The sequence below is a fragment of the Rhopilema esculentum genome, chromosome 5, assembly GCF_057945365.1.
Source record: "Rhopilema esculentum isolate cy_ngs chromosome 5, ASM5794536v1, whole genome shotgun sequence".
NCBI lineage: Eukaryota > Metazoa > Cnidaria > Scyphozoa > Rhizostomeae > Rhizostomatidae > Rhopilema > Rhopilema esculentum.
The window spans coordinates 1,903,988-1,928,611 of NC_142819.1; the positions used below are offsets into that span (position 1 = coordinate 1,903,988).

A 24,624-nucleotide genomic window follows, 5' to 3' on the forward strand; every position below is an offset into this window, starting at 1 on the left:
GCATTACACTTCCAGGAAATTTTCGACTGAATTATGATAATAAGGTAGACAGTTTCAGTAATTCTGAAGACCAAATTCTGAATTGATGACGTCAAAAAAGCTTTTTGGAATTTCAAATTTGGACCGCGGACCATGAAAGAGCTTTATAAAAAAGCACCTTAATATGCGAAAAATGTTACAAACGTTTCAGTTATGATTACATGAGCACAAACTTATCCCCCTGAAATCACTGGAGTTGGCAAAAATTCTTAGAGCAAAAAGTCTATCATTTGTTGCCGATTGTGTACCATTAAAGTAAAGCGTAAAGAGTATCGAATACGCATTCTTGTGGTACCCCCTTTTTTCTAATACAATTGACAAACACACTTAATACTGCCTAAAATTCACTTACATATTTTGCTAGATCAATAATTCTCAAAGAACTAAAACCCATGTCCACGAAAATGTAGGAACCCAAATTTTACGAACACTTTTCGGTGTGGGTGATCTGTTTGAATAGCCATTCTAAAGATAGGATGCCATCAAAACGAGTGAAGACAGCCTTGTCTTGCACTAGCCGTAATCCTGTTGCAGAAACTTCGAAAATGGTCTAAAAGGTTCAGCATGTAATCTGAAGATTCACAAGTAGAAAGCAAAAGAAGTCGAACTTATTTTTCTTAGTATCGTCTGAGATTGCTTTTTACGAATACCTTTTATAGCGTTAGTTTTATTTACCCTTCCCAATAGATAACTATTTTCTGATTCTAAACTTTCCTCCCATACTCAAGTAGAAAATCATTACTCTGAAGTGAATGCGACTAATCCTTCAAAGTTTCCAGCTCTTTGTCATTGCCATTTACGCAAGGCACTTGGACGTAGCTTCTCTCAATGTCGCTATTGGGCTTTTGGGCCCTTACCCTGGGTACCAGACCCACATAAATTCGAGAGCGTAAAAAGAAGATAGGAGTGGAGAAGTAGAGGAGCGTCTGCTTCAGACTGGCCAGAAAATATTGTTACAAACGACCTTAATGTAGATGAGTGCGGTGAGGTTGCAAGGGAATTAGGAAAGGGTAAACCACTTGCTTGGAAAAATTGGCATTCTGTTTACACGCTTGAAATTCTGTTGCTCTGGTACTGGGTCCTAGACATTCTACATAAATGTTGACCGCATAAACAGGAAGATAGGATAACCTACATTATTTATATTTTGTGAACATCTGCTTCATCTATGATGTAGACACATGCGTTTATTCTAACAACGCTTCTATTCTTACTTCTGATTTCCCTATCAAATGTGAGCAAAATTCGTGATAACAAGATTTCTCCAGATGTTGCATTGTTTCTAACTCCGCCTTTCCTTGTTCCTAACCTCCATGCCTTGCGCTTCAACACAGCAGTTTCACATCAAAGATCATGCCTTATTTTGTGACGCTGGACAATTGAACTTCGTTTCATAAAATCATCGAAGCATGAAAGAATAATTTAACACATTTGATATATTATTTAGTCTTGTGGACAAAGCCACACATCCTACGTCCCTGGGCAAGCTATAACGGGGTTATAACCCTGTTCTCCCCGACTTTATCATCCGTGACAAATGTACTCAACCAACATTTAAACCACACTTACTTATGTATGAATTCTTCGCATTATTTTTCCTCAGTACAAATGAACCCCACTTCTTATGACTGTAAAGGGTCCAAGAAAAATCGGGAATTCCAGAAATCAGGGTATTTCATAATTGTTTTGACAGCCAAAGCTAATAGTTACATGAACAAAGCGATTTGTGAAATCGTGTACCTGAAATACTCGACGTGAGCAGAAAATAACAAAATATAATTGACGTTCTTGTTATAACACAGTTAATTAAAAAAACTATTTAAAATGCTTGCTGGTACTCAAAACACATTCAAATATATGATAATAATAATAATAATTTAAATTCCACATAGATGTGAGTAAGCAATGATATATAATGTATAGGAGACACCCAAAGCTCAAACAACCACAGAAACTGACTGACAAGGGATAGAAGCTGAAGGCGGGGTTTACGATGAAAAAACGGTCAGATGAAGAGATAAAAGAAGTAACAGGTATATAATAAGAAAAATATAACAAGATAGGAATGAACACGAATAGATAACTTGGGATGTGGGAAGGGGATAATCTTTGGGTGTCCCCTTTCCAATGAAAATAAGCTCTAAGATTGTACAGCAGAAATAAGCGATTACCTTTATTGGAAAAATAGCACAAATTGATGTTTACCAAAAACAGCGGTAGCGTTGACTTCTTACGGTATTGTATACAATGCTAATGCCTAGAACAACTATTTGTCCTGCCTTGGACAGGGTGATCCGGGAGTTCAAAACAAGGATGATCTGGTGAATAAAAAACCCCGGTATGAGGGAAAGTGGCAGAATTCAGACTCTAGTAAAAACCTGAATAGGATAGATTTAGAAAATTAAGCTTAATTATAATTTGCAACCCTGGTCAGCATGTGCTACGGCAAAATATGAAGATTAGATTTCTCTAAAAAGGGTCTTCTTTATTTGAAAGGGGAAGAACCGCTGTTCATCAGTAACCATGTGCTTCTAGCTTCACTAAGAGAGGTCACTCAAGAAGGCATCTAACTTAAGCTCTTTCAATTACCCATCCCCAAGCAATAATCCCTTTAACATGTTAACAAAGCAGTTAAATAATTTCGGTTTCAAGAAAAAAACAATTAACGGTTATAAATCTATGTTATCATAAATTACTCCTAAAGACCAACCTGGATCCGCCAACAACAAATACTGTATGATTATGACTACGAATTAAATTTATTCTGGTGCATAAACCTGCTGCACCTTTTAGCCAGCTTATGATCTTTGCCAAGATTATTGGAACACATCCAAAAAAAATTTGACAACCCACACCCCCTTCTTACACGCTGCTATATCATGATATTCTGCAGATAACGGTGAAAATACTTCAATAAGCATCGTTGGGTAGTAAGAGGTAGAGAAAAACTTAATGATAGCGTTGGTTCTTCTAGGAAGAGGTAAAATCCTTGTTTCGTCAATAATTCAACGGAGCATCACAAAGTTTCAATTATTTTTGGCAAGCATTCAAAATGTTCGACATCAAGTAAACTTGTCTTGACGTAATTTACACCCTAAATAGAGGATTCCAATAATTATATCTAACTAAATACAGGATGGACAAAACACATTTTATAGTTTTTTAAATAGCTTGTAAAAAAGCAAAATGTTTATAAAGTGAGGCCTTAGAAAGTTCTCTTAATTTACTGCACATAATTTTCCTTCGTTTCTTTTTATAAGGAACCTTACATGGAAACAAGCTGGGTTTTGATGTAGAAGGAGTTTTGAAGTCCTCCCAACAATCTAGGCCTAAGATAAATCCCTTAACATCTACAGGCCATGAAAAGTCAACACTAGATTTAAAATACAAATAGATACAAATTTACTTCATATAATTAGGAAATTCGTGTCATTTTGCATGAACTTGAAACCAATAGAACTTTGCTTTCAAAAACACAATCTTTGGAGCAAGTCTCTACACAGACTTTTCTGCGTCTTTCTTTCCACCTGCGAAACGATTTTTTTTACATCGAATGATTCGCTCTACCAATGAGCTGATTCGAAGTGCAGTCATTGAGCTAGTTGATGCTTTGTTGTAAATACTGGCAATGTGTGCTGCCTGCTGCCAAAACTAGCTCCAAGTCACTGTCTGTAAGCCTGTAGAAAACAAAACAAACATTTTAGAGGTTGATAAAGACTTACACAATTGATTATAGAGTTCCTGCTCTAATAAAACTTGTGGTTCACGAGGTTTAGTCATACTCACAGAGAGAGTCATGGTACTGCCAAAATAGACATTCTCAGACAGACAAAAATAAACATACTGCCAAAGTGCTCAGTATCTTGGCCGTTATCCTTAAATGCTATGTTTAAACAACAGAAACACCGTACTTTGGACGAGCATGGCCCCGAGTGACAAACCAGACTCTTCGCACGCAGTAATTCAAGAGCATTTATTTTCATAATTTTTGCTATTGCTATGCCAGTATGGCAGTTTGCGACACCAAGAATATACATTGGTGGTATAACTATGATGATCCATCCTGTACAGATATTACTAAACTCAATAAATAATTAGTATTATTGAAAAATATACTTAGAAATTTCGATGAAGGTTACTTAGAAGTCGTTGGAAAAGAGAATGACAGGATTAAAAGGTGACAAAGCACACGTAACCTATCAAACAAGACGCGATCAAAAATGCATTTTATGACAAGAACTACAGGAAAGGGTTGGACATACCTCATTTTCCTTTTTATCATTTCTTTTGTTGTAGCATCGGGTTTAGTTCTGGCAAACTCGGCTAGCACCTGTTTTGCGCAAAAAATACATGAAAACTCAATGATATTCATGAATATATTATTAGAATGAGGAATGAAAAAATATTACTCACTGGTATTCAATACTTCGCGGCATAAGCAAGGGGGCAAGAAGAAGCAAAAAGTGACAAACAAGAAAGCAAGATGGGGGCAATGGAGAGATAACATCGCTAAGGGAAGTAAAATGAGCAAGTAAGGCAAAAGTAGGAAAATGTTGGGAAAGTAGGCAAAGTGGGACAGTAGGAGGCATGAGCCTAAAACAAGAAAAATTAGGAAGAGGGATTGGTTCAATAGACAAAAATGGTCTTTATAAATTCAACATTTCATGAGAAATATAGGAAAAACCAATCTTTGGGGCTTGGAGGCCTGGCCTTAAGAAAGGATGGCAACGGAGACAAGGAAGGAAACGTAGGTAAAATGGGGGCAATAGGCAACACGAGGGCCAAAAGGGGCAAGGGGAAAAGAAGGGTAATAATGTAAATTTATTGATTAAAATAATACCTTGCTTGTGTTATAGATGTCTTTTAAACGATCTTCTAAATGCATCAGACACTGCAAGAACAGATAAATTTTCAAAACAGAATAAACATGAAACTTCTGGTAATAAATATTTATGACAAAACGACATCAAGTCATTTAGCGCCAACCTAAGGCCGAAATAATTCTAAGTTAATGCACCAAGGCTATGTCTAAATGACACTGATTACTCTTCACAGCCGTAATAGCGCGATAGTGCTGCGTCTTTAACGGTATCGCCGACAACCATTGGTCAAATACAACACATGCATTGTTCGACACTGTCCAATCAACACTTTAGATTTCATTTTAGCGCCAAATCCGAAAGAAACTGGTCAGAATTGGTCAGAAATAATTTGTTCAATAAAACGAGAAATAATATTTGAACTCACAAACTGAAATGGAATATTTAGATGCCAAAGTCCTTTGAGTGATTCCAAGAGCTCGGAGACGATTGATGAACCAAAGAGATCTGTCTTAGTTATTTTTTCACTACAATTAGAAAACACTTTATTTAACATCAACTCACTACGAAAAAGTTACATGGTCAAAGCGACATGGAATTATTAAATGTAGCAATGCAAAAAAAAAGGAACCAGACGATGGGTCCCTTTGTTAGTCTTAATGTTTCAATTGAAATATACCATCCTTGATTATAATTCCGTATATAGATCAAATCTAAGTCTTTCTTAAAATATACACAACCGAATCACCTAACAAGGATCTACTCAGAGGCCACACACATATACGTAAAAAGGTTTAGCATTTGTTAAAAACTTACATGAAAAAAACATTCACAAATTTGACCTCTTAATAAAATGACTATATATTTTTGTAATTTTCTTTGTTCTTTATCGATGCCTAGTTAAGGGGCCAAAAAGATAATCTTTTTGAGGCAAAAACATTTTTTAATTTATTTTGATTAATATTGTAGCGATGATAGAGATTTTCCAAAAAATGACAAATTAATGCATGAAAGGAGAAGAGGATTTGAGGAAAGATGCAGAGAATAAGTGTGAGCAAATGACATGACCAGGGCTGAACAAAACTGAATGAGAACGCACCTTCCTAATCCTGAGAAAAGCTCTTCGTTTCTTGATATAGAGACAAGTTGACACGTTCTATGAAACAATTAGTATCAAATAGAGCAAAAAGCTCAACAAAAGATTAAAGTTTGCAATATCACATTACATGAAAGATAAGAGAAAGGAAGAGATTCCAATTAAATTTCAACTCGCTACAAAAGGTACGAGAAAGTATAGTGGCATGTTGCCAAAGGGGCGGTTGACCATAAGTTTTGGATCATCGAAAACAGTCCTAGCTTATGATAGTGGAATAATGCAAAGCTTTTGTTTTTCAATCCATGTCCTGAGCAAGAAGCGGACCGGAATCCCACGCTTACGTCTAGTAGTCTAGTAGGCTGTATGCTTAATTTATGGACGAAGAATGAGTAAATATATTTTGTAAGAACCATCAAATTTGCTGAGGCTCTATGCCACCGTCATTTTGTGAGGCCTTGATTTTCTTGTTTTTCGTATTTCTGCATTGATTTTTCTACAACTTCGAACTAGAAAATGTTTCTAAAACCATTAAATAGCAGCTTTGCAAAGCATTTTAAGTAGCACGGTTTATAAGCTCATAAATCTGCTCTGTTTGGTTAAAACGAGAGAAAATTCTCAAAACACGTTGCTTTTCTTCCGGTTGTCATGAGAAGCTGGACATGTTCTTGCACAGTTCTTATTTTGGAGGTATCTTGGACTAGGGCAATAGATACGCAATAATGCTAAAAAATCGACAGATCTTCCAGGAATTAATGAAATATAAATGCTGTTTGATTGATAATTACCTTTTATCGATATCTGCAACTATATAAGCTGCATCAGAAATTGTTTCATCCAGCACAGAATACTAAAAGAAAGACGAGTGCTGCATTACAAAAAGCTACAAGATATCCTCGTACTATTTTGCCATTGGTCATTGGAAAGCAAGAAACGGAGTCAGCTTGGGAAGAAACGTTTTATCTTTCCCTCTGATTCAAACCAAAAGTGTAAAAACTCTTAGACCTGCTTGTCTCAAATTTTTAGAATTATTCAATGATGCGAATATGGCGAAAATAATAGTAACAGCTACGTCAGAAGATACAAAGAAGTTATGTAAGTTTGTTTCTTTTGTGGGTCAGATACTGAAAGCAATACAGAGCCAAGCAATGTGCTTTCAACATAGAAGGCGTTTGGCTGGAATATACAAAAAGAATCGGGAATTACGATTTGCTTCCAAACAAGTGGTTTTCGACTCAAGTAATTTAAAATCATACGACGTCCTTTTTATAAAACATCACAGTAAGATGTAACTGCTATTTTTGGGCCCCAAAATATTTCAATAAAAGCCATCCTTTTCCAATTCAATAAAATCAATGAAAACCATCAACAAATTACAGAACACTTACAGCCTATACTGGGTTATTGGTGAAGAAGTAAGGGTTTAGTGCTATGAAAAATGAAAATGTTGCAGAAGACAATACGAAAAGAAGCTAAAATACAAAACAAAATTGGCTACTTTTCGGGATTTCAGGGGGCTCAGATCCCAGAGCCACCCTTGACGCAGGCAAGTATCATCAATTATCTGGAACACTGCAGGGTTGGGGCTGTTTAGCTGCATTGCGCATTTCAAGAAAGTTCAAGAAGCTTAAAAGAAGCTTAAACAGTAAGTTAAGCAAAAGAGTTCTTACTTTGACAGACATATGTAGTTCCTTCTCAAGTGCCTTCATGTCTATTGACCTGACACCGTGCAATGCAAAGTCACCGATAAACTTGTCGCAATATCTGTCCAACAAAAATACAGTTTTTTCATCAACTTGTTTTCAATATCCTTTATATACGCAACACAGAGAGCATGATAATTTTTGTGGCGAAATATAAGAATAGCTTTATGTCAAGAAACAAAAAAACAAAAAAAACAGCGATTTGTAAATTCCAGGTAGAGGCAAAAACGTAATCAAGTGGCTGCTTCTACATCCTAAATCGGAAGTAAAATAAATTTGTTTAGGCCAGTGTCCAGGAAATTGTCCATCCTTCCTGAGGCACAAGAAAAAAACTTTAAAACCTATGTCAAAAACAATCGAAACAAAGGGAGTGATGACTAAAAACTGGAATATTTTCAATTTTCAAAGATATTCCTCAAAGTTATGATTCGCTGTGTTGATTTGAAATGTATTGCAGTCAGATGCATACAAATTCATTGCAAGGTCCACTAATGTTCAGGCGTTGAAATCTATTAACATATTGTCGATTTTCATCTTTAAAAAAGTATAACGATAAATCTTAAACATAAATTATATAAATAAAGTAAACTGTCTAATGTTAAAAAAACCAATAGTCAGCGCTAGACATCAGCAAATGATAATATGAAAACACAATTGAACAAACCCAGCAAGCAAGGATCTTCCAAAGTTAGGAAGCTCGACTTTATGATCAAAATTTCTGCAAAGAGAATTTAGTTAGTTATTAAACTAAGATTAGAAGACAGATTTTTAAAAAAAATCATTAGCATGTCTTCTGTAGGAGAACTGCTAAAATGCTATTGGCTCTGTCGCATCAGATGTGACAGCTTTTTGATGATCTATTTCAAGAATTCTGCTAGCAACTTTTACCTCGGTAACTTTCAATATGCATAAGAGAAGAAAAATCCCTCAATGGCTAATCATTTATTACGAGGATCCTGCTTACCTTTAACAGAAGCAAGCTATCTTCTACATTAATTGCTGTCGTAAATGTAGAAGCCAAGACAGAGTCATATAAATTGATTAACAAGAAACAGCGAAAACCACAAATACTAGAATGAAAGGTTTTGCTACAGAAAAGTAAAAAGTACCTCTGAGGAAGGGCCTCGATTTCTGATCTGCGAAGTAAGACAATTAAGGATAAGTTTAAAGAAGAGAGAAAACATTTTACAAACTGATTGACATGAATCATCACAACAAGCCGAGGTTTTTTAAAAGCAACTTGAACTCAAATGGTAGCTGAGCTGATTCAATGATTTATTAGTAGATAAAGTTTGCAAAATTTGCTGGAAGCTCAAGTGTGTAGCTTTGATAGTTCGACCTTTTAAAGAAAAAAAGGAAAATAATTTAAAATCATTCGGAATATACATGCAAATAGTACAGGGCTTCCTTTATCGAAAACTAATAACAGGCACAAATGACCGAAAGACGAAAACCCGGAAAACAAAATACAAATGCCATATGTGTACTCACTCTGGTATCTGCAGCTCTAAAAGGTTCATTGATAACAAATGATCGTCGTCCTCTTTTCGCATTTCCTCGTCTGCAACATCAATTTCTCGCAAATCCAACTCGATGCCATTGCCCCACTGCTCTTCATTATTAATGCTGGCATAATCGGAATCTTGAGATCGAATCTCGAATTTCCTGAAGGCATCAAAACATGATATACAAGAACTGTTCCTCGACAATGTACATTGGTTACTCCTAGTCTCGGATCCATATTCGCTCGATTCCATGTCCCCGCAAACACACGATTTAGGCTCATCATCCTGTAAACAATTTTCACTACTTCCACCGCTATTTTGACGAGGAAGGCGTCGTCCTAAAGCATCTACTGTGCCCTGCTTGTTGGTGTGTTGTTTATCCGGACAGCAATAACAAATAAAAGAAGGCTGTTTTTGAATGTAATTATTATAGTCGTTTAGACCTGAATCTCTATCTGCTTCAATGTTTTTATGAAGCGTATCCTTATCTCGATGTTCCTGCACCGAATTTTTGACATTCTTAAATTCTACGTGCCTACTCTTGTCTGTTTTTATGACACTGGACAACTTTTTAAAGTTACGCAGTCCTTTTGCACCTATATAGTCAATACTCTGGAGGACAGAACACATGCAATTGCAAATTTCTTCTTGATCGTCTGCCAGTTTTTCACTCTCAGTGACGGTATTGTCCCTCTCCTTCTTGTCATTGACCAACTCTCGATTTTGTTTCGATGGAAAACTATCTTTCCACTGACTATTATCCGGAGTGTTAGTTGGTGTAACTGTATATGTGCTTAATTTATCACAGCACCTCAACGAAAAGTCATCGTCATCAAAATTTTCTAATATTTTCAATGAATATTCTTTAACTTCGCTGCAACGAATGAAATAACTTAGTATATAAAGTATTTGTCGAACCAAAGTCGGGTCCTTGCCAACTACCACAGTTTTCGTAATTTTGGGAGGATAACCAACGGTACCAAACAAATCCCTACAAAGAACAAAATTAATCAATAAAACATTCCATGTTTGCAAGATTTCAGACTGCATACGAATGAAGAATACCCAAAGCATCGCTCGTCCTTTCGAACGTGCAAATGCTGTACAGAAATATGAAAATGGCACTTTTATATAGATAGCAACTTTCTGTTAACAGACGATCATCGTTCTTGTTAAGAAAAATACTTCCAACACGGACAGGTCTTCAATACAGGTAATGAAAATTTCATTTTGACTAACATATTCTGATATAGTTTATTGATTCCGTTTGTAGTTTTACAAAATAACTGCTACCTTTCTCTGAAAATCAGAAATTAAAAACAGACAGCGACAAAAAAAAGTTTGAAAAATCAACGTAAAAAAGACACAGCGTACCCTAGTTGTGCCCATAAGGGATTATATGGGTGACATCTTGCAAGTACATCCAGCTAAAAGATACAATGAAAGTTGGATAAGAGTTTTTAAAGAAATAAGAAAAATCATATATTCCAGTTATAAAAGACTGTACTCCGTAATTAATGAGGAGAAATCTAAAACTTTAAATGTTCTGATGAAAATCGAGCCCTCTAAAATGTGACATCTTCACCTACGAACAACTGCGAGAAATTCGCAACCAATCGAGATTGTCATGTGTTATGTATTTTTATATGACTTTAAGAATCTTCAGTTTTGTTCGTTTTGTCTTTATGTCTCTCCATATGCTTGCCATTTCCATTGCTGCCATTTCATCTACTGATAATATTGTAATAGAACTTTCACGTAAGCAGCTGCTCCAGTTTTAAAGTTTGTTTATCGTATTATCTCAAATTGTTTATACTCATGGTGCTTTGGTGTGAAACTGAAAATTGTAAAAGAAGACGAAAAAAGCCTAACCATTATGCATGCACATCAAAGAAATGGGCTACAAGCGGTGCACGAGTAGTAAACACCCCAAACCAATCTTTTCAAGAAAATTTTGTAGTAATTTGTAGAAACTTGTATAGAGACACCAAAAATGGTAGCAAAATAGATATTGAGCCCAAGCTTCTAAGAACATTCCTTTTACAGCAAAATAAATTTTAAAATTTAAAGAGGAGATAGCCAGTACTAAAGTGCTGCTGTCAAAAGAACATTGTTAATTGCTCTTGTCATGAAAGCTTTCCTAAGCAAACAATAACATGAACAAACCGTCATTGACGCATGTTTGTCTAAATAGGCCCTGTTCGGGGCAGATCCGCCAGGCATAACGGTGGGAACCCAAGCCAAATGATGTGACAATACCGCAGTCAGTAGAGAAGACAAAAAGCTGAAGAAAAATATAATGCATTGGTTTTAGAGGCAATGCCAGCCAAAGCAGAGAGCTGACAGTGTGTTTGAGCTACAAATTTCGATCATAATTGCGTAATCATTAAAATACTAAGATGAAACAGGATTGAATTAAGCATTTCTTGATTTAACCCAAGAGCAATGGGAGAAATTAGGAGCGGGATTATCTTTGCTGCTTCAGTTTAAATTATGTGGGAAAAAATCTTGAGAAATTTGTGACCCATAAAGAAACAATCAACAGAAAATGGGTCCATTGCTTAGCCGGCGAAATTCAGCAATGAATGTCTACATGAATAGTTGAGGCACACCACTGTTTGAAAATCCTTTCTAAGAAAGTTATCACTTAAGTGGCACAATCAGCTGCTAAAGTAGACAGGCCCTAAAGAATGCACAACTTGAACAATTTTCTACAGGACTATAACAACTAATTTACACAAGACTCCCAAAAATGTCATTTTTTACAGGAAGATCAATATGGCATCACCCCTGATAGTAGCGACAACGAGCTGCAGCTTGAGGGAGATGGGAATAACGATATTCTATGTGGAGTCCTAGTGAGTACTTACTAGCTCTCTTCCTTTTTCTCGAAGGTGTCCATTGCCTTCATTAACGTCGTGATAAATCGTTCAGCAATCTCCTCTTGCTTGTCTCTGATATTCATCATGTTTAACCAAACAGGCTCCTGTAAATCGAATGAAATTTCAGAAAAGACGAACTCCGAAATAGATATTTACTATGAAGTTATTTAGGTAAAACACAACTAAGACTACTTATTCAATAACAAAACAGAGAGAATATTGAAAACAACGCCATGAATATATGCTAACTGACACTAAGTCCTAAAAGCTCTGGGTTCTAGCATTACGTAATCTAACAACAACAACAACAACAACAACAACATTATACACAGGAGCCCAGTTGGAGGCCGACTTACCAATAGTCGTGGGGCGGAGTAAAAACTAAGGATGTTTTGTTTGAAATTTTCGACAGCCTGGAAAAGAAAATGCTATGATTAACTTTAAGTTATCGTTGAATTTGAGGTACCATAACATGATGGTCCTTGCATTAGCTGACTCTCCGTACAACATTTAGTTGAATCACGATCCCGATTGGTACCATATAACAGAAAATCAATTATATCACTGAAACCATAGGGGCCAGATTAGAAGGAGGTGATATATCTGTGCTGCCAAATCCGCGAGAAACATTTACTGTAGCTATAGACGGAAAGGAAAACGTCTTTGGGTATGACAGAACAATTGATTGATAAAGTGGTGCAGATCTATCATGGCTTTTTAAGTGAGAGACTTCTTAAATGATTAAACAAAAGGATATATAAGCTGGATATGAAAAAAACAAATATTCAGAAGCAACCAGCACCTCAATCACCGATACAAAAAAGTTCTTCTTGGAATGCAAGCTCTTTTCAATAGCTGATCTCAGTCTTTGTACATGCTCTTCAAATATCGAGTAATGTGTGAACAAAAAATTTTGAAAAATCCTACAAGAGAAAGGCAAATTAGGATAAGTCTAAATACACACCAAATTGTTTGGTCATTAGAAAATTTCAATATACCAAAAAAGTCAAAGCAATATTCTTTTCAAAAGCTTTGCATTGTTCAATAGAAGTTTCGCAGCAAAGCTATCAAAATTTGAACTGTTTTGGGTTTTATGCACAATTTTTGATGAACGCAATTACAACATGGGTCTATAACCATAGATACACTGGTAACAAGATATTACTGTAACAAAAATACAGTAGTAACATTTAGGAGATAAATACCTATTTTTTTCTTCTTTCGATTCCCATAGTTTAAATATGACTCCCACACCTATTTTCGGTTGTCGACGATAATATGTCTGCATCTAAAATAAAAGATATGTGTTTCACATACAAGTCCTCAGACTAATTGCCAAAAAATTCATAAACAACATGGAAAGCCTATTTTGTCAATATTTAAGTATTATTAAATAAGTAAGAGCATGGTGTCTTGGTCGACGTTGAAGGCAATGACAGAAACCAAACAGAAATGCCTGACTTGCCTCATCCGAATGCTCCATTTTCAGTTTTGAGTGCTGATAATTCTCAAGACGAGTCATCTGGCTCCTCTGCCATCTTCTGTTCAAACTACAACGCGGTGACGGCGTTGGTGAATGCAAACTTGAAATGCTGTCCGAAATATTTAGGCCTAAAAATAAGCAAGCTTAACGTTAGTTGCATTGGAATTAAAAGTTGTATCGGATTCCACAACTGATTGGGCTTTCAAACTTAGTAGCCTTCAGCTACAACAGAAAATTTGTAAAAGCCCAAAAAACTTCTAAAGAGTTTGTCAGAAGAAAAACCAACTTGTAGAAGTCTCTTCTACATCAACTCACACCTTTAACATTACGCTGAATAAATAAGACAACTCAATCTTTAGTTTCACAAGCAATCAGCGAAAATCTCATCGGGCTATTTGAGTGTTTTTTTAGACTGTACCAAATTTACATTAACTCACACCTTTTTAAACAAGTTGAGTAAATAAGACCACTCAATCTTTAGTTTCACGAGCAATCAGCGAAAATCTCATCGGGCTATGTGAGTGTTTTTTTAGACTGTACCAAATTTACATCAACTCACACCTTTATAAACAAGTTGAGTAAATAAGACCACTCAATCTTTAGTTTTACGAGCAATCAGCGAAAATCTCATTGGGCTATCATCTTATCGAAAATCTGTATCCCTGCCTTAACCATTTCGACTAACAATTGCCTAATCATGTATATTGTAAGGTAGATAAGAATAACTATGAAGATGAAAAATACATACTGCTTTCAAAGCTAGCATTGGAAGTGAAGCTGAGATTGGATCTGCTTGAAACCGAGGGTGTGCTCATACGAGGTATTGTGACTGAGCCTGTAAGTTGAAAATTGTATGATGTAAACATGATAACGACATGGGAATACTAACAGATGGTTCTCAAGTATTCAAGGTCAACACTATAGGTGGCAAACATTACTTATAAATGTTTAATAATGATTACTTTAGAAAGTATGTTTCAATTTTTATCCATTTAATTTATAAGCGCACTCTTTTAGCTAATTCATAATAGTTCCTTTCCACATTTTTATTTTTAATCATCTGAGAGCGTAAGACCGTCCTCTCACCTTTTAACTCAAATACCTAGTACTTCAGGTAACGACAAATAGCAGCCATTCCTCCTTGCCGGTTTCCTACGATCCCCTGAGAAAATCTAGGCAACGGATTCAATGGTATGGATAAACTAGCCTACTTCATGAACTTTAACCAAGCCTTAAAGGAATTTTTGAAATCCAAGAGTTAAGCAATACAAAAAACAACGTACCTATAATCCCTCGATCTGGACTATTGCTCATCGAAGGAATCGCAATTGAGTCAGACGACATGCTTCTTCCTTGGTTCATAATAGGATTTGACTGATTGAAACTACCGGACTGATTTCCATCGCTAGAGCATAAAAAACAGACAGGATGACGCAAAACAAAATTTCGAAAATTGCCAGAACAGGGCAATAAAACAGAGCTTATTTCATTCATTCATTTTTTGGAAAGTTGTTTACCTTATTGCCTAGGTAAAAGGTAGCCTATAGGAGACTACTTGGACGATTTGCAAAATGGGAGTCTACCCTTTCATTGAAATATAATAAAATGTAACAAAGGAGAGCAGTCTTGCAAAAGTTCGTTCAATAACATAACGATTGATAATCATTTACTACATACATAAAATAAACACAGCATAGGATAAGATATTTTAATTAAGAGTTACCAAACAGCCTGTGCTGAGGATCTGGAGCGAACGGCGAACACCTTGCTCAGTAGAAGCTGTGGGGGTGTTCTAGGGAAAAAAATCGAGTATCTTTAGGCTGCAAAATGTCAAAATTTTGATGAAGTTACCAAACACAGACATCTTGTAAACTACAGGCATTTTGATAACAAAGGCTAAGTGTGATCTTGTGAATTGGTTCTGGAAGCACCATGCATTTAAAATACTGTTAGTGATTCTATTGATATGCAAGCAAAATTCACAATAGTCAATTACAGATGCGAACTCTGGAAGTTTAAACCACAATAATAAGCGAAATTTTCTAAATAAATAATTTATTTTAATTGAGCTATCTCCAATACAAATTTTTTGAATTATAAATTTTAATGGAAAATCTAAGCAACCTTTACTGCTAAAATTTGATAATTTGATACTTTATTCCCTCAGAATTCTGATCTTAAAATTCCCCAGGAAAAATTAAAGGCTGGGTCTAGATTGAGAAGAATATTACTAGAGATTAGATCTACCTTATATGATGAACTTTGACCAGCGATCCTCGGTATGCCATTGTTACAGAGCCAAATATCATCTCTCCAAGCATCTTGATGTCCGATTTGGGCTTCAAAAACTAAAGAAAAAGGGCCAGTACATTGCACCAATTTCAATATATTAGAAGCGCCAGTACATTTACTTTCCAACCCGCAAAGAAAAAGCTATTTTCCCGAGTTCTTCTGTGAGCGATTGTTTCTATCACAACATTGTATGTGAAGTTCAGGCCTTAAGTCTTCAGTCAAAGGAGTATTTTTACCACACACACATTTTTGCTTTGAGGGAGGTTTGGCCAGGTGTCAACCCGGTGTCAAATACAGCGATTGGATATTCTTAAAGTTTGCAAATTAGTATCATAGCGGTTTACTTTCGAAGAAACACTGCACTATAAATATAAATACCTTGAATCTTGAAGGCAAGGTGCGAGATGACGAACATGGTGGATGTGTGTCCTTTGCGTTTTGTATATTTCTTGCTACGTTTGGCGACAGCTCCTGCAGAAAAATAGATTTTTGTAATCAATTCAGATAAGGAAGCTGTTACAAAAACATCTTCATTTACAAAAACATACTGTCTGTTTGCTTCTTCTTGGTTCCCCTGTGATTGGGTCTACGACACTTAGAAGCTAGGATTTTCTAAGCTAGGCTTCCATTTGATGCTTGACAATGTCCAAACGAAGACAACAAAAAATTGTGACTATAATTTAATGAGTTAAACAAGCCAGAAACAGAAAGTCTCTGCCTGTAAGCAGATGGTTTAGAAATTGTGTCAATAGGAATAATTCATTACAAACTGCCAGGTTAAATGAAACGGAGCCACAAACCTCATCTTCCTTGACCTCCGCGACTGCATCTGAATCAAATACCAAAGATTTCCCTTTCTTGTCACAGTCCTTGAATACAAGGACTCGAATGTTTGATCTTCCAATCTTTGGCAGCCTTGAAAGACAATAATTATTTGCTTAGGGGATTGAATGATTCCATTCGTGGATAAATGTACATTATAAATTATTTTATAAGGCTTAACCTGGCTCTATGTATACCAGAGGTTCCTGCACACAACATTAGAAAGGCGATCAAGATATCAAAGAACAAGGGTGAAAATGGACCAGGAAACATGGACCATCAAGGTACTGGTTGAGGACCAAGAAATCTGTTTCGGATTTGAAACTGAAACAGGTTGATGACAAAAGCATTTTACCATGAATCTTTAATAGGGTGCCATAAGAAGCACAAAACCAAGGATGGTCCGACCCTTAAATTAATTTTGTGTCAGAACTTTTTTCCCACGAGACTAACGCAGATGAATGGCTAGCATCGTGGAGTTAATATAGGCAGTCAAATGACGCAACGTCGGAACAAAACTCAAAAAGTCTAGTTACACATGAAGCTGACAGGTTACGACTGAATAGACAAGATCGGATTGAAAATAGAAAAATTGAGAAAAGGAAATTTTCAAAACTGTCAGTAACGATAGTGTGACTAAATAAAACCCGTGTGACTAAAACTAGGTGTGGGGATATTACATACATATGCGTATGAGACATAGGGGCTGAAGGGGGGGGGGGGGGTGCAGCCCCCTAGCAAGCCAAAGCTTATCGAATTTCAGGTCCATTCGGGCAATTTTATACCACTGAAGCAACAATATTCGGGCAAGACCCATACTAAGCCCCCCTATACGTTTAATCTCCGCTATGCCCATGATTGCATATCTTTTATATCTTCAGTAAACGTACAAAATCGGGATAGAACTTTGGTAGAAATATCAGGGAAGTACTGCCTAAGGTTAAAAGAATAAAATATCGCATCGGCGAAGACCCAGGGATAGGTTTATTAATAAAGTACACAAAATCTAACAATCGTTATTCGTTGTTCGCAATGATAATAATTCGGCCACTTCAAAATGCTAGTTAAATAGCACAAAATTTTTCCGATAAAAGCGAGCTAATAAAGCTTACTGACTTTATATCTGATAAACTGGTCAACTAAATGCTCAAAGGTACAACCCAAAAAGATTCACCAAAAGATCAATCATGAATACGGCAGGGATAATTACGAGCGAATATTATAGTCATTGAATTCTGTGAACTAAACGAACAAAGGGCGACTAATTCAAGCGATCCACGACACCTAATCGTCGGGAATAAAATATCACGTTCTATCTGTGGTTACTAATAGGGTTCTTTGAAACAACGGGTACGGAGGCCAGAAGAGAAGTTTGAAGCGTGCCAATGACTTTTTGACCACCAGGCTGAGCAGGAAATATTCAAGAGATTGCGGGGAATTAAAATGGCATCATAGAGAAGTCCCTCCAAAAGACATGAATGATGACAAAATGACAGCTTATGTTAAAAATCACCATAAACCTGGCTCGTGATTTTAAGACCTTACTAGAAGGTCTGACATTGATTGGTCAATGTTTCGAACCACATTCACATTCGCATAATAGCAAGCAGGGGTTCCTACTTTCCATTCTTTTTTGCTTAGCTTCCTAGTTGCGTGGGCTCACAGTTATTCAGCTAAACACCCATTTTCTGCTTGAGATGATGAGTATATATACAAAAAACACATTTGTGTATGGTTTTTCATTCAAAAGCTCATTCTATAAAATGTTTAAATGATAGTGCATAATCGCTTAATTGGTAATCAATGATGAGGCGAAAACGAAACGTCTTATGAAAATGGTTTCTCGGAGGTTATATATAAACATATCTTTATAAATATATAGAACAGGCCGGTTCTTAGTTATTACTCTGAGTTTCACAGTCATCCGACAACGGTCGTCCTTTACCACGGAAGCTTGTACAGCTCTGCCAATACGGCATCCAGCCCTATAGACAATTCTATTTACGGTCTGCTTGTCTGGAACAGAGAATTCGAAGGCAATGTTGCCTTAAAAATTACATTAAACCTTTCCTATATATTCGAAGGCTTACACATTAAAATTGCAACTTAGCTATGCTTGGGGGCAAAGCAGCCATGTTTGAACATATTACGAGTTACCGCGTCGAGACCGAGTGCCTCCTCGTGACCTTTGCGTGAACTTCCTAAACGTGCTACCTATTTTAACTGATTCGCGAATATGAAGAAACCAAGATGATAACTTTACAAAGGGAAAAAGAATATTAAGAAAGTAAACAGCACAGTACCGCCAACGTCGAAGGGTGAAGCAGTTGGAACCAAGACTTATTTCATACGACTTCTAAGTTACAATGATGTTTCGACAAATGGAGGTTAATAAAAGCCAGCTTTCATTTAAAACGGTTTTGGTGGTTCTGTGAGAAATTACATCGTGGCTCATTATGATCAATGTGACATTGACTTGATTTTATTAAAACTGATTCTGAGAAATCAGAACATTAATTACAATGTCCTGGGGAAATTGAATATTTAAAGACAGTCGCTTTGCTGATGGCATGCACGTTTATTTGATAATACTATTCGGGATAGTACGATCGAAGAAAACAAAAAGTCAATTGTTCAATTGTTCAATTCTTGTCTACAAAAGTTTCTCATGTGACCGCCACAATCAAGTCACACGACAAATCCTTCAACAATATTAGGCAACTGGTCATGCCATCACAGAATTCGATGGGTCTGTTGCTAGGATACGGTGAGATTTTTCGGTAAGCTCCTTCTCATCGGACAGACGCCTGTTCCTTATTTGGAGACAGAAACAAAACAAGTCAATAAAAATAGCGAAAGTGTTGTGCTGGAATAATCAACTGGCCATCATCATAAACTCAAATTAGACAAAATATGTAGAGATGTCATAAACCAAAGAGCAATACTTCTTTGATTGGTTTTTTTTTATTGAAGGTTTCTGTTCCCTTCTAGAAAATTTTGTTGGGACTTTCTTGACATTCAGAATACAAATCATGTTAAGTGTACTGATTGCCTGAGATAACGAAATAAGTTACAAAATGAAAAACATTAAAGTCTTGATATCTTTTTTGATAGGGTCCAATTCAAATTGTGATTAAGTTAAAGGATGCTAAGATTGCCCAAGTTGGATTCCTGATACCATTATAACGTATTTTAGGAGACCAGCATATTGAGTACATCAAATCCGAAGTACCTTGTAACCAGGGTAAGTAAAAATTGATTAAAACCAAGCACACCTTTTGCCTGGACCAAGCACACCAGTACTTTATATCCAAAAGTCATAATAACCGAGTACATTATAACGGGATTCTACTGTATTTGCAAGTAACAACTAGCATTTTGAGAGGCTGCTGTCAGTAGAAAAATGATAATATTATATGCAATGAGCAACATTTTATCCAAAATAATGAACTGATATCTTTTGCAATACCGGAAATGGTTGATAATACTTTATATCTTAAAATACAAATTTCAGTCTGTTATGGAAAAATGAAAGGGGTTTAATAAGCTATTCTTCCATTTGTCTTGTTCAGACCAAAAAGCACCTTGAATCTTCTATCTCTGAGACTAACTATTGTTTCCTTGTATATTCTGATGACCCTAAATTTCATTCATTGGAATTATAAGCAGATTTGCATCAAAATGAGTCTTGAGATTTCCTGATAGTCACTCAACACAGAAAGTAGTAAAAAAGATATGCATAGCCCATATAGGCAAAGCAGAATTGAACGGATGTGTGCATGATGAAGAAAAATAAATAATTTGTTTTTTGGAGTGGTTTTCAAGATACATTTTTATAAATTTCTTATCTCAGTGCATCCTGAAACATGGCATTATTAATTATTTCATCTTCAAATATGGCCTTCTTTAACTAAAATATGTTAAAAATACTTCCAAATCAAATTGCAGAAAGCAAATAAGTGTGCTCTAGCACAACCCAAAGATTAGAAGAAAATGTTACAAGAATTTCAAACAAACCCTATACAATACTGTCTTGCATAATTTCATCTATATATTTTGTCCAAAATGGGGAATAAATACCAAACATGTACTAATTTTAACCCTACACCATAAAAAGGGTGTTGGAATATCTGCGACCATTTGGAATATTCTGTTTTGGATTGAAATCATTTCTAATAATTTTTTCAAATACTTCACTAATTTCGCAAAAAATTTTTGGCTTGATATGCAATTGCAAAATTCAAACTGAATCTATTTTGATTTGTTAAGATCATCATCAATGTTTGGCAAATTGAGAAAGTTGATCGAGAAAGGGGACAGAAGGGGAATACCTGAGTTTTATTACTGCTTGTATGCTATTCATATTATCGAAAACAAAACACGAAAATAGGAAGCAAATCGAGTTTCTAAATACTCTTGTTAGAGGCCAAATCCTACTGAAAATCTTTAGGTTGCTAAAATTGTTCTATTTATTCTGTTATGTTTTATTGAAGTCGAAAAGACAGCTTTGCTGAAATTGAGAATCAAAAATTGTGGGTGTGAAAGAGGGTTGCGCCGATGAAGAGATATCATTCTTCTTACCTTGGGGCGGCTTGAAAATCGTCCAGGTTTACATGCCTAAAAAATAGCACAAAAAGAATCAGAAGAATAATCTTGCTATTGCTACAGTTGATAGTGGGAATCCGACAAGCAAGAAGGTGAAAATTTGCCCAAGTAAAAATCTCTGGCTATTGGCCTAGCATCGGTAAAATTTGATTTTCAACACATACCATTCACAATGCTGCTCCTTTTTCTCCTCTTTCTTTGGCAGGTTGAAAATTCGTGAAAACATTTTGCACCATGGTATAATCTGATGAACTATGGTTCAGATCAGGTATTCTTTACGTTCATGTGATGTAAAACAAAACATTTCCAAGTTGGAAAGGTCGCCTGAGTAGCGCGAATCATGTGATAGTCTTGATGTAATTCACAGGGATACCAGCTGAATCAACAGCCGTGACTGATTCATTCTGCCGTTCTGATTCATGAAGTTATATAATACGCCCTCGCTCCTGGGGGCTTCTTTAGATGGTAGCTTTTGAGGTGGTTCATAAGAGGGGGCTTAACAATCATTACTGTTGCCCGAAAAAGGAATGAAGAAATTGGTAATCTGTTCTTTCGAAGCATATTGCTTTAGACAAAGAATCCAGTTTTTGGCGTCCAAACTCAACACTGACAACACAGAAATTCTGAGAAAGCCTCATTTATTTTAGTTTTTTCGTTATCAGCTAAGCTTAAAGTTTTACTAGCGGTAAACAAAATGGTGTATTTTTGCGTTTAATATCGATTAAGCACCTATGGGGCTTATTAGGGTATGTCTATTAGAGGATTTACGGTAACCCTACGTACCGTAAATCCGCGAATAAGCCCCCACACTCAAATAAGCCCCCCTCGAATAAGTCCCCACCTTAAAAGTCATTTTTGCAAAAAAGCCCCCCCTCTCGAATAAGCCCCTCTCAAATTGCAGAATAATATCTAATTTCAAGAAAGCCCCCCATGGGACAATAGCTATACAGTATTACTTCCTTTGACTGGAGACCAAAAAGCAAAAAAGTGACTTTTGTGATGATAAAAAATTATAATATTTTTAGCTATTTGTTAGATTTGTTAAAAAATTATGTCGTTTTATGTCAATCTTTGAGGAAGATACTAAACTTTGAAATAACCCCCCCCCCCTCAAATAAGGCCCCACCCAAAAATTAATTTTATCAAATAAGCCCCCGGGGGCCTGTTCAAGGATTTATGGTATGCTTGCAGATCCGATCGGTATCAGCACTTTGCACCAAGACCTGCTGGTTTTCAAGAGCTTGTACATGGTATAGCTATTCAAATAAAAAAACAATATCGCGAGTTAATCCCAAAGCACATTTCGTATATTCTAGCTGGCTCACGTTTCCCTCTTTGTATGACAAAGCTGGGCAAACTTAACAAATTCAGATAGCTTTAAATCTTTAACTGCAATGCAACATACTGCTTACTGCACAAAATGGTGTTCAATGTTTTTTATAAAGAAATGAAAAGTTTATAAAAAAATTGTGTCATTCCAAATAATACCCTGCAATAAATACAAGCTAGCAAAGACTTGCACAAAGACCTAACTTTCTTACCTAGAATTAGAACAGTATAAAAGACTACCAAAAAAATTCCTTTTCTCAGAATTCTAGCTTTGAGACCACCCTTTCTCAGAGTTTTTCGGAACTCACACGACATACGTTTGATCAACTGTCTGAGCCCGCCGGGTAAAGGACTAAAAGAGAAGTCAGTTGAAGTTCAGGATGGTTGTTCTTAATTTTACGAAAACCTGCGGCTGGATTGTTCTTAATTTGTCTTTAATTCATTAGGGTGTAAGCAGTGCAATTGCTAGGTTTCTCCATTAAAGTGAGTGAGACATTCATTATTTGCCAAAATGTGCCTCATTTTTAGATGTAATATTCTTCAAAACTGAATTTCACAGTAGCTCAGCCCAAGCATGTGTTTAATTTGCTCTTAACATTTGAGCAATTTGAGGCTCGTGTTCTTATTAAATTGTCCTTATAGAAAAAGTGTACACCTGTCGGGAATGTTTCTTCCCCTCCAGACAAATAAAGTAGTTGCCTTTACCGTAAGATGGTACATAAGAAAAAGTACAGCACAGCACGTACATCACAGCACGATCGCTCAGGGGCGGCGCCCAGAAATTTAAAGTGAGGGGGATCGACTTGATAACATTATTAGACTAAAAAAGCAACTTTTGAAAAACGCACTGAAATGCTTCACGATACTTTATGCATGATTTACAGGGGCACTCGTTATGCTAGCGGAACATTGGAAGAACTGCGAGAGGCTATCAGAGGCCTTAGGTGTATCCAAAGATGAGGCTTCCTTGCAAGCGAAGCGAGCAGATAATTTTTGGAACCACGCCATCTAGACTAGCTTAAAGTACACTTCAAAATATTCCTTGCGGTCATTTTTTTGCAAACATTTTGCTATTATTAAGGCATGGTTTAAAATGGAATTCGTTAATTTATGAGGCACCTTAACTCACTACTGCTTTAGATTATACCCACCTCTTGCTTATGGAATGATATAGCAAGACTTAAATTGAAACGTCTTACAAATGTTATGTTGGAAGATAGAACCTTCATTTTGTTGGGAAGACTTTCGAGAATAGCATTACTTCTTTCTAATGAAGTCTCGGGTTTAGGACCTTTTATACTCAATAGGAGATTGTCAAATATAGGATTCCATGATTATAGGTATACCTTGATTGGCTGAATCTGTCAGTTTATATTTTTTTTGGAAGTCCCATGAATAATTAACTTGTGCTCTATTCAAAAGATTTTATTTCTCAGATGATTTGCTTTATAAGCATACCCTGAATAGAATAGAGAAGTTAAGAAAATGATTTACATTTCAATAGGTTATTGAATAAAAACATAAGTGAATTTGGCTCTTGAATGTATCACTCAATGTATATAATGTCTAAATGCTGTTAAGCATCGCGACCAAGGTGTTCAACTGAGGAAAGCAGCTATCAACATATGAATACAAAATCTTAATGCTCTATTCAGCAACAATTTTTATAGCGTAAAAACAAGTAACGATAATGTAGATTCTTATGTATAAAATCTTTCACCTGCCTTTTTTCATTTTTTTTCATTTTAAAATTATTTATGCACGGTAGTCCGATCAGGCAGTAGGGTGGATTTTCAGGATGGGCTTGTCATTTGCTTCTTAAAGAAAAATTCCTCTAACCAGTGGCGGTGCAAGCTATTGCAGAGTGGAAGGATAATGGGCGCGACCAATACGACCAATATTTCCTCATTTCAGTGCTTTGTACCAGGTTAATTTTCTTCAGGAAAAATCAACTACCCCTACCTAGCACTTTTTAATCCGTTTTTAGAAGAAATTTGTAGACCATGTTTTGACAAAAGTAAAGGGGAGAAGTACCCCCCCCCCATACCTCC

At 36.1% G+C, this 24,624-nt stretch overlaps 1 protein-coding gene across 1 annotated transcript; it reads right to left on the minus strand.

Annotated features, from left to right (window-relative positions):
- Positions 1 to 1,695: 1,695 nt before the first annotated feature.
- Positions 1,696 to 21,605, minus strand: LOC135689626 (folliculin-interacting protein 1). The gene is made up of 25 exons (XM_065206921.2): positions 21,409 to 21,605; positions 21,221 to 21,256; positions 16,618 to 16,732; positions 16,196 to 16,288; positions 15,773 to 15,873; positions 15,249 to 15,317; positions 14,809 to 14,930; positions 14,274 to 14,360; positions 13,508 to 13,653; positions 13,248 to 13,330; positions 12,845 to 12,965; positions 12,399 to 12,455; positions 12,031 to 12,146; positions 11,327 to 11,444; positions 10,535 to 10,587; positions 9,147 to 10,151; positions 8,765 to 8,791; positions 8,320 to 8,373; positions 7,623 to 7,716; positions 6,741 to 6,802; positions 5,959 to 6,015; positions 5,287 to 5,386; positions 4,880 to 4,930; positions 4,302 to 4,369; positions 1,696 to 3,716 (listed from the first exon to the last, which is right to left on the minus strand). Exons 1-25 carry the CDS (start codon positions 21,468 to 21,470, stop codon positions 3,638 to 3,640), a joined length of 2,976 nt encoding a protein of 991 aa, XP_065062993.2. The 5' UTR covers positions 21,471 to 21,605; the 3' UTR covers positions 1,696 to 3,637.
- Between the last annotated feature and the right edge of the window lie 3,019 nt (positions 21,606 to 24,624).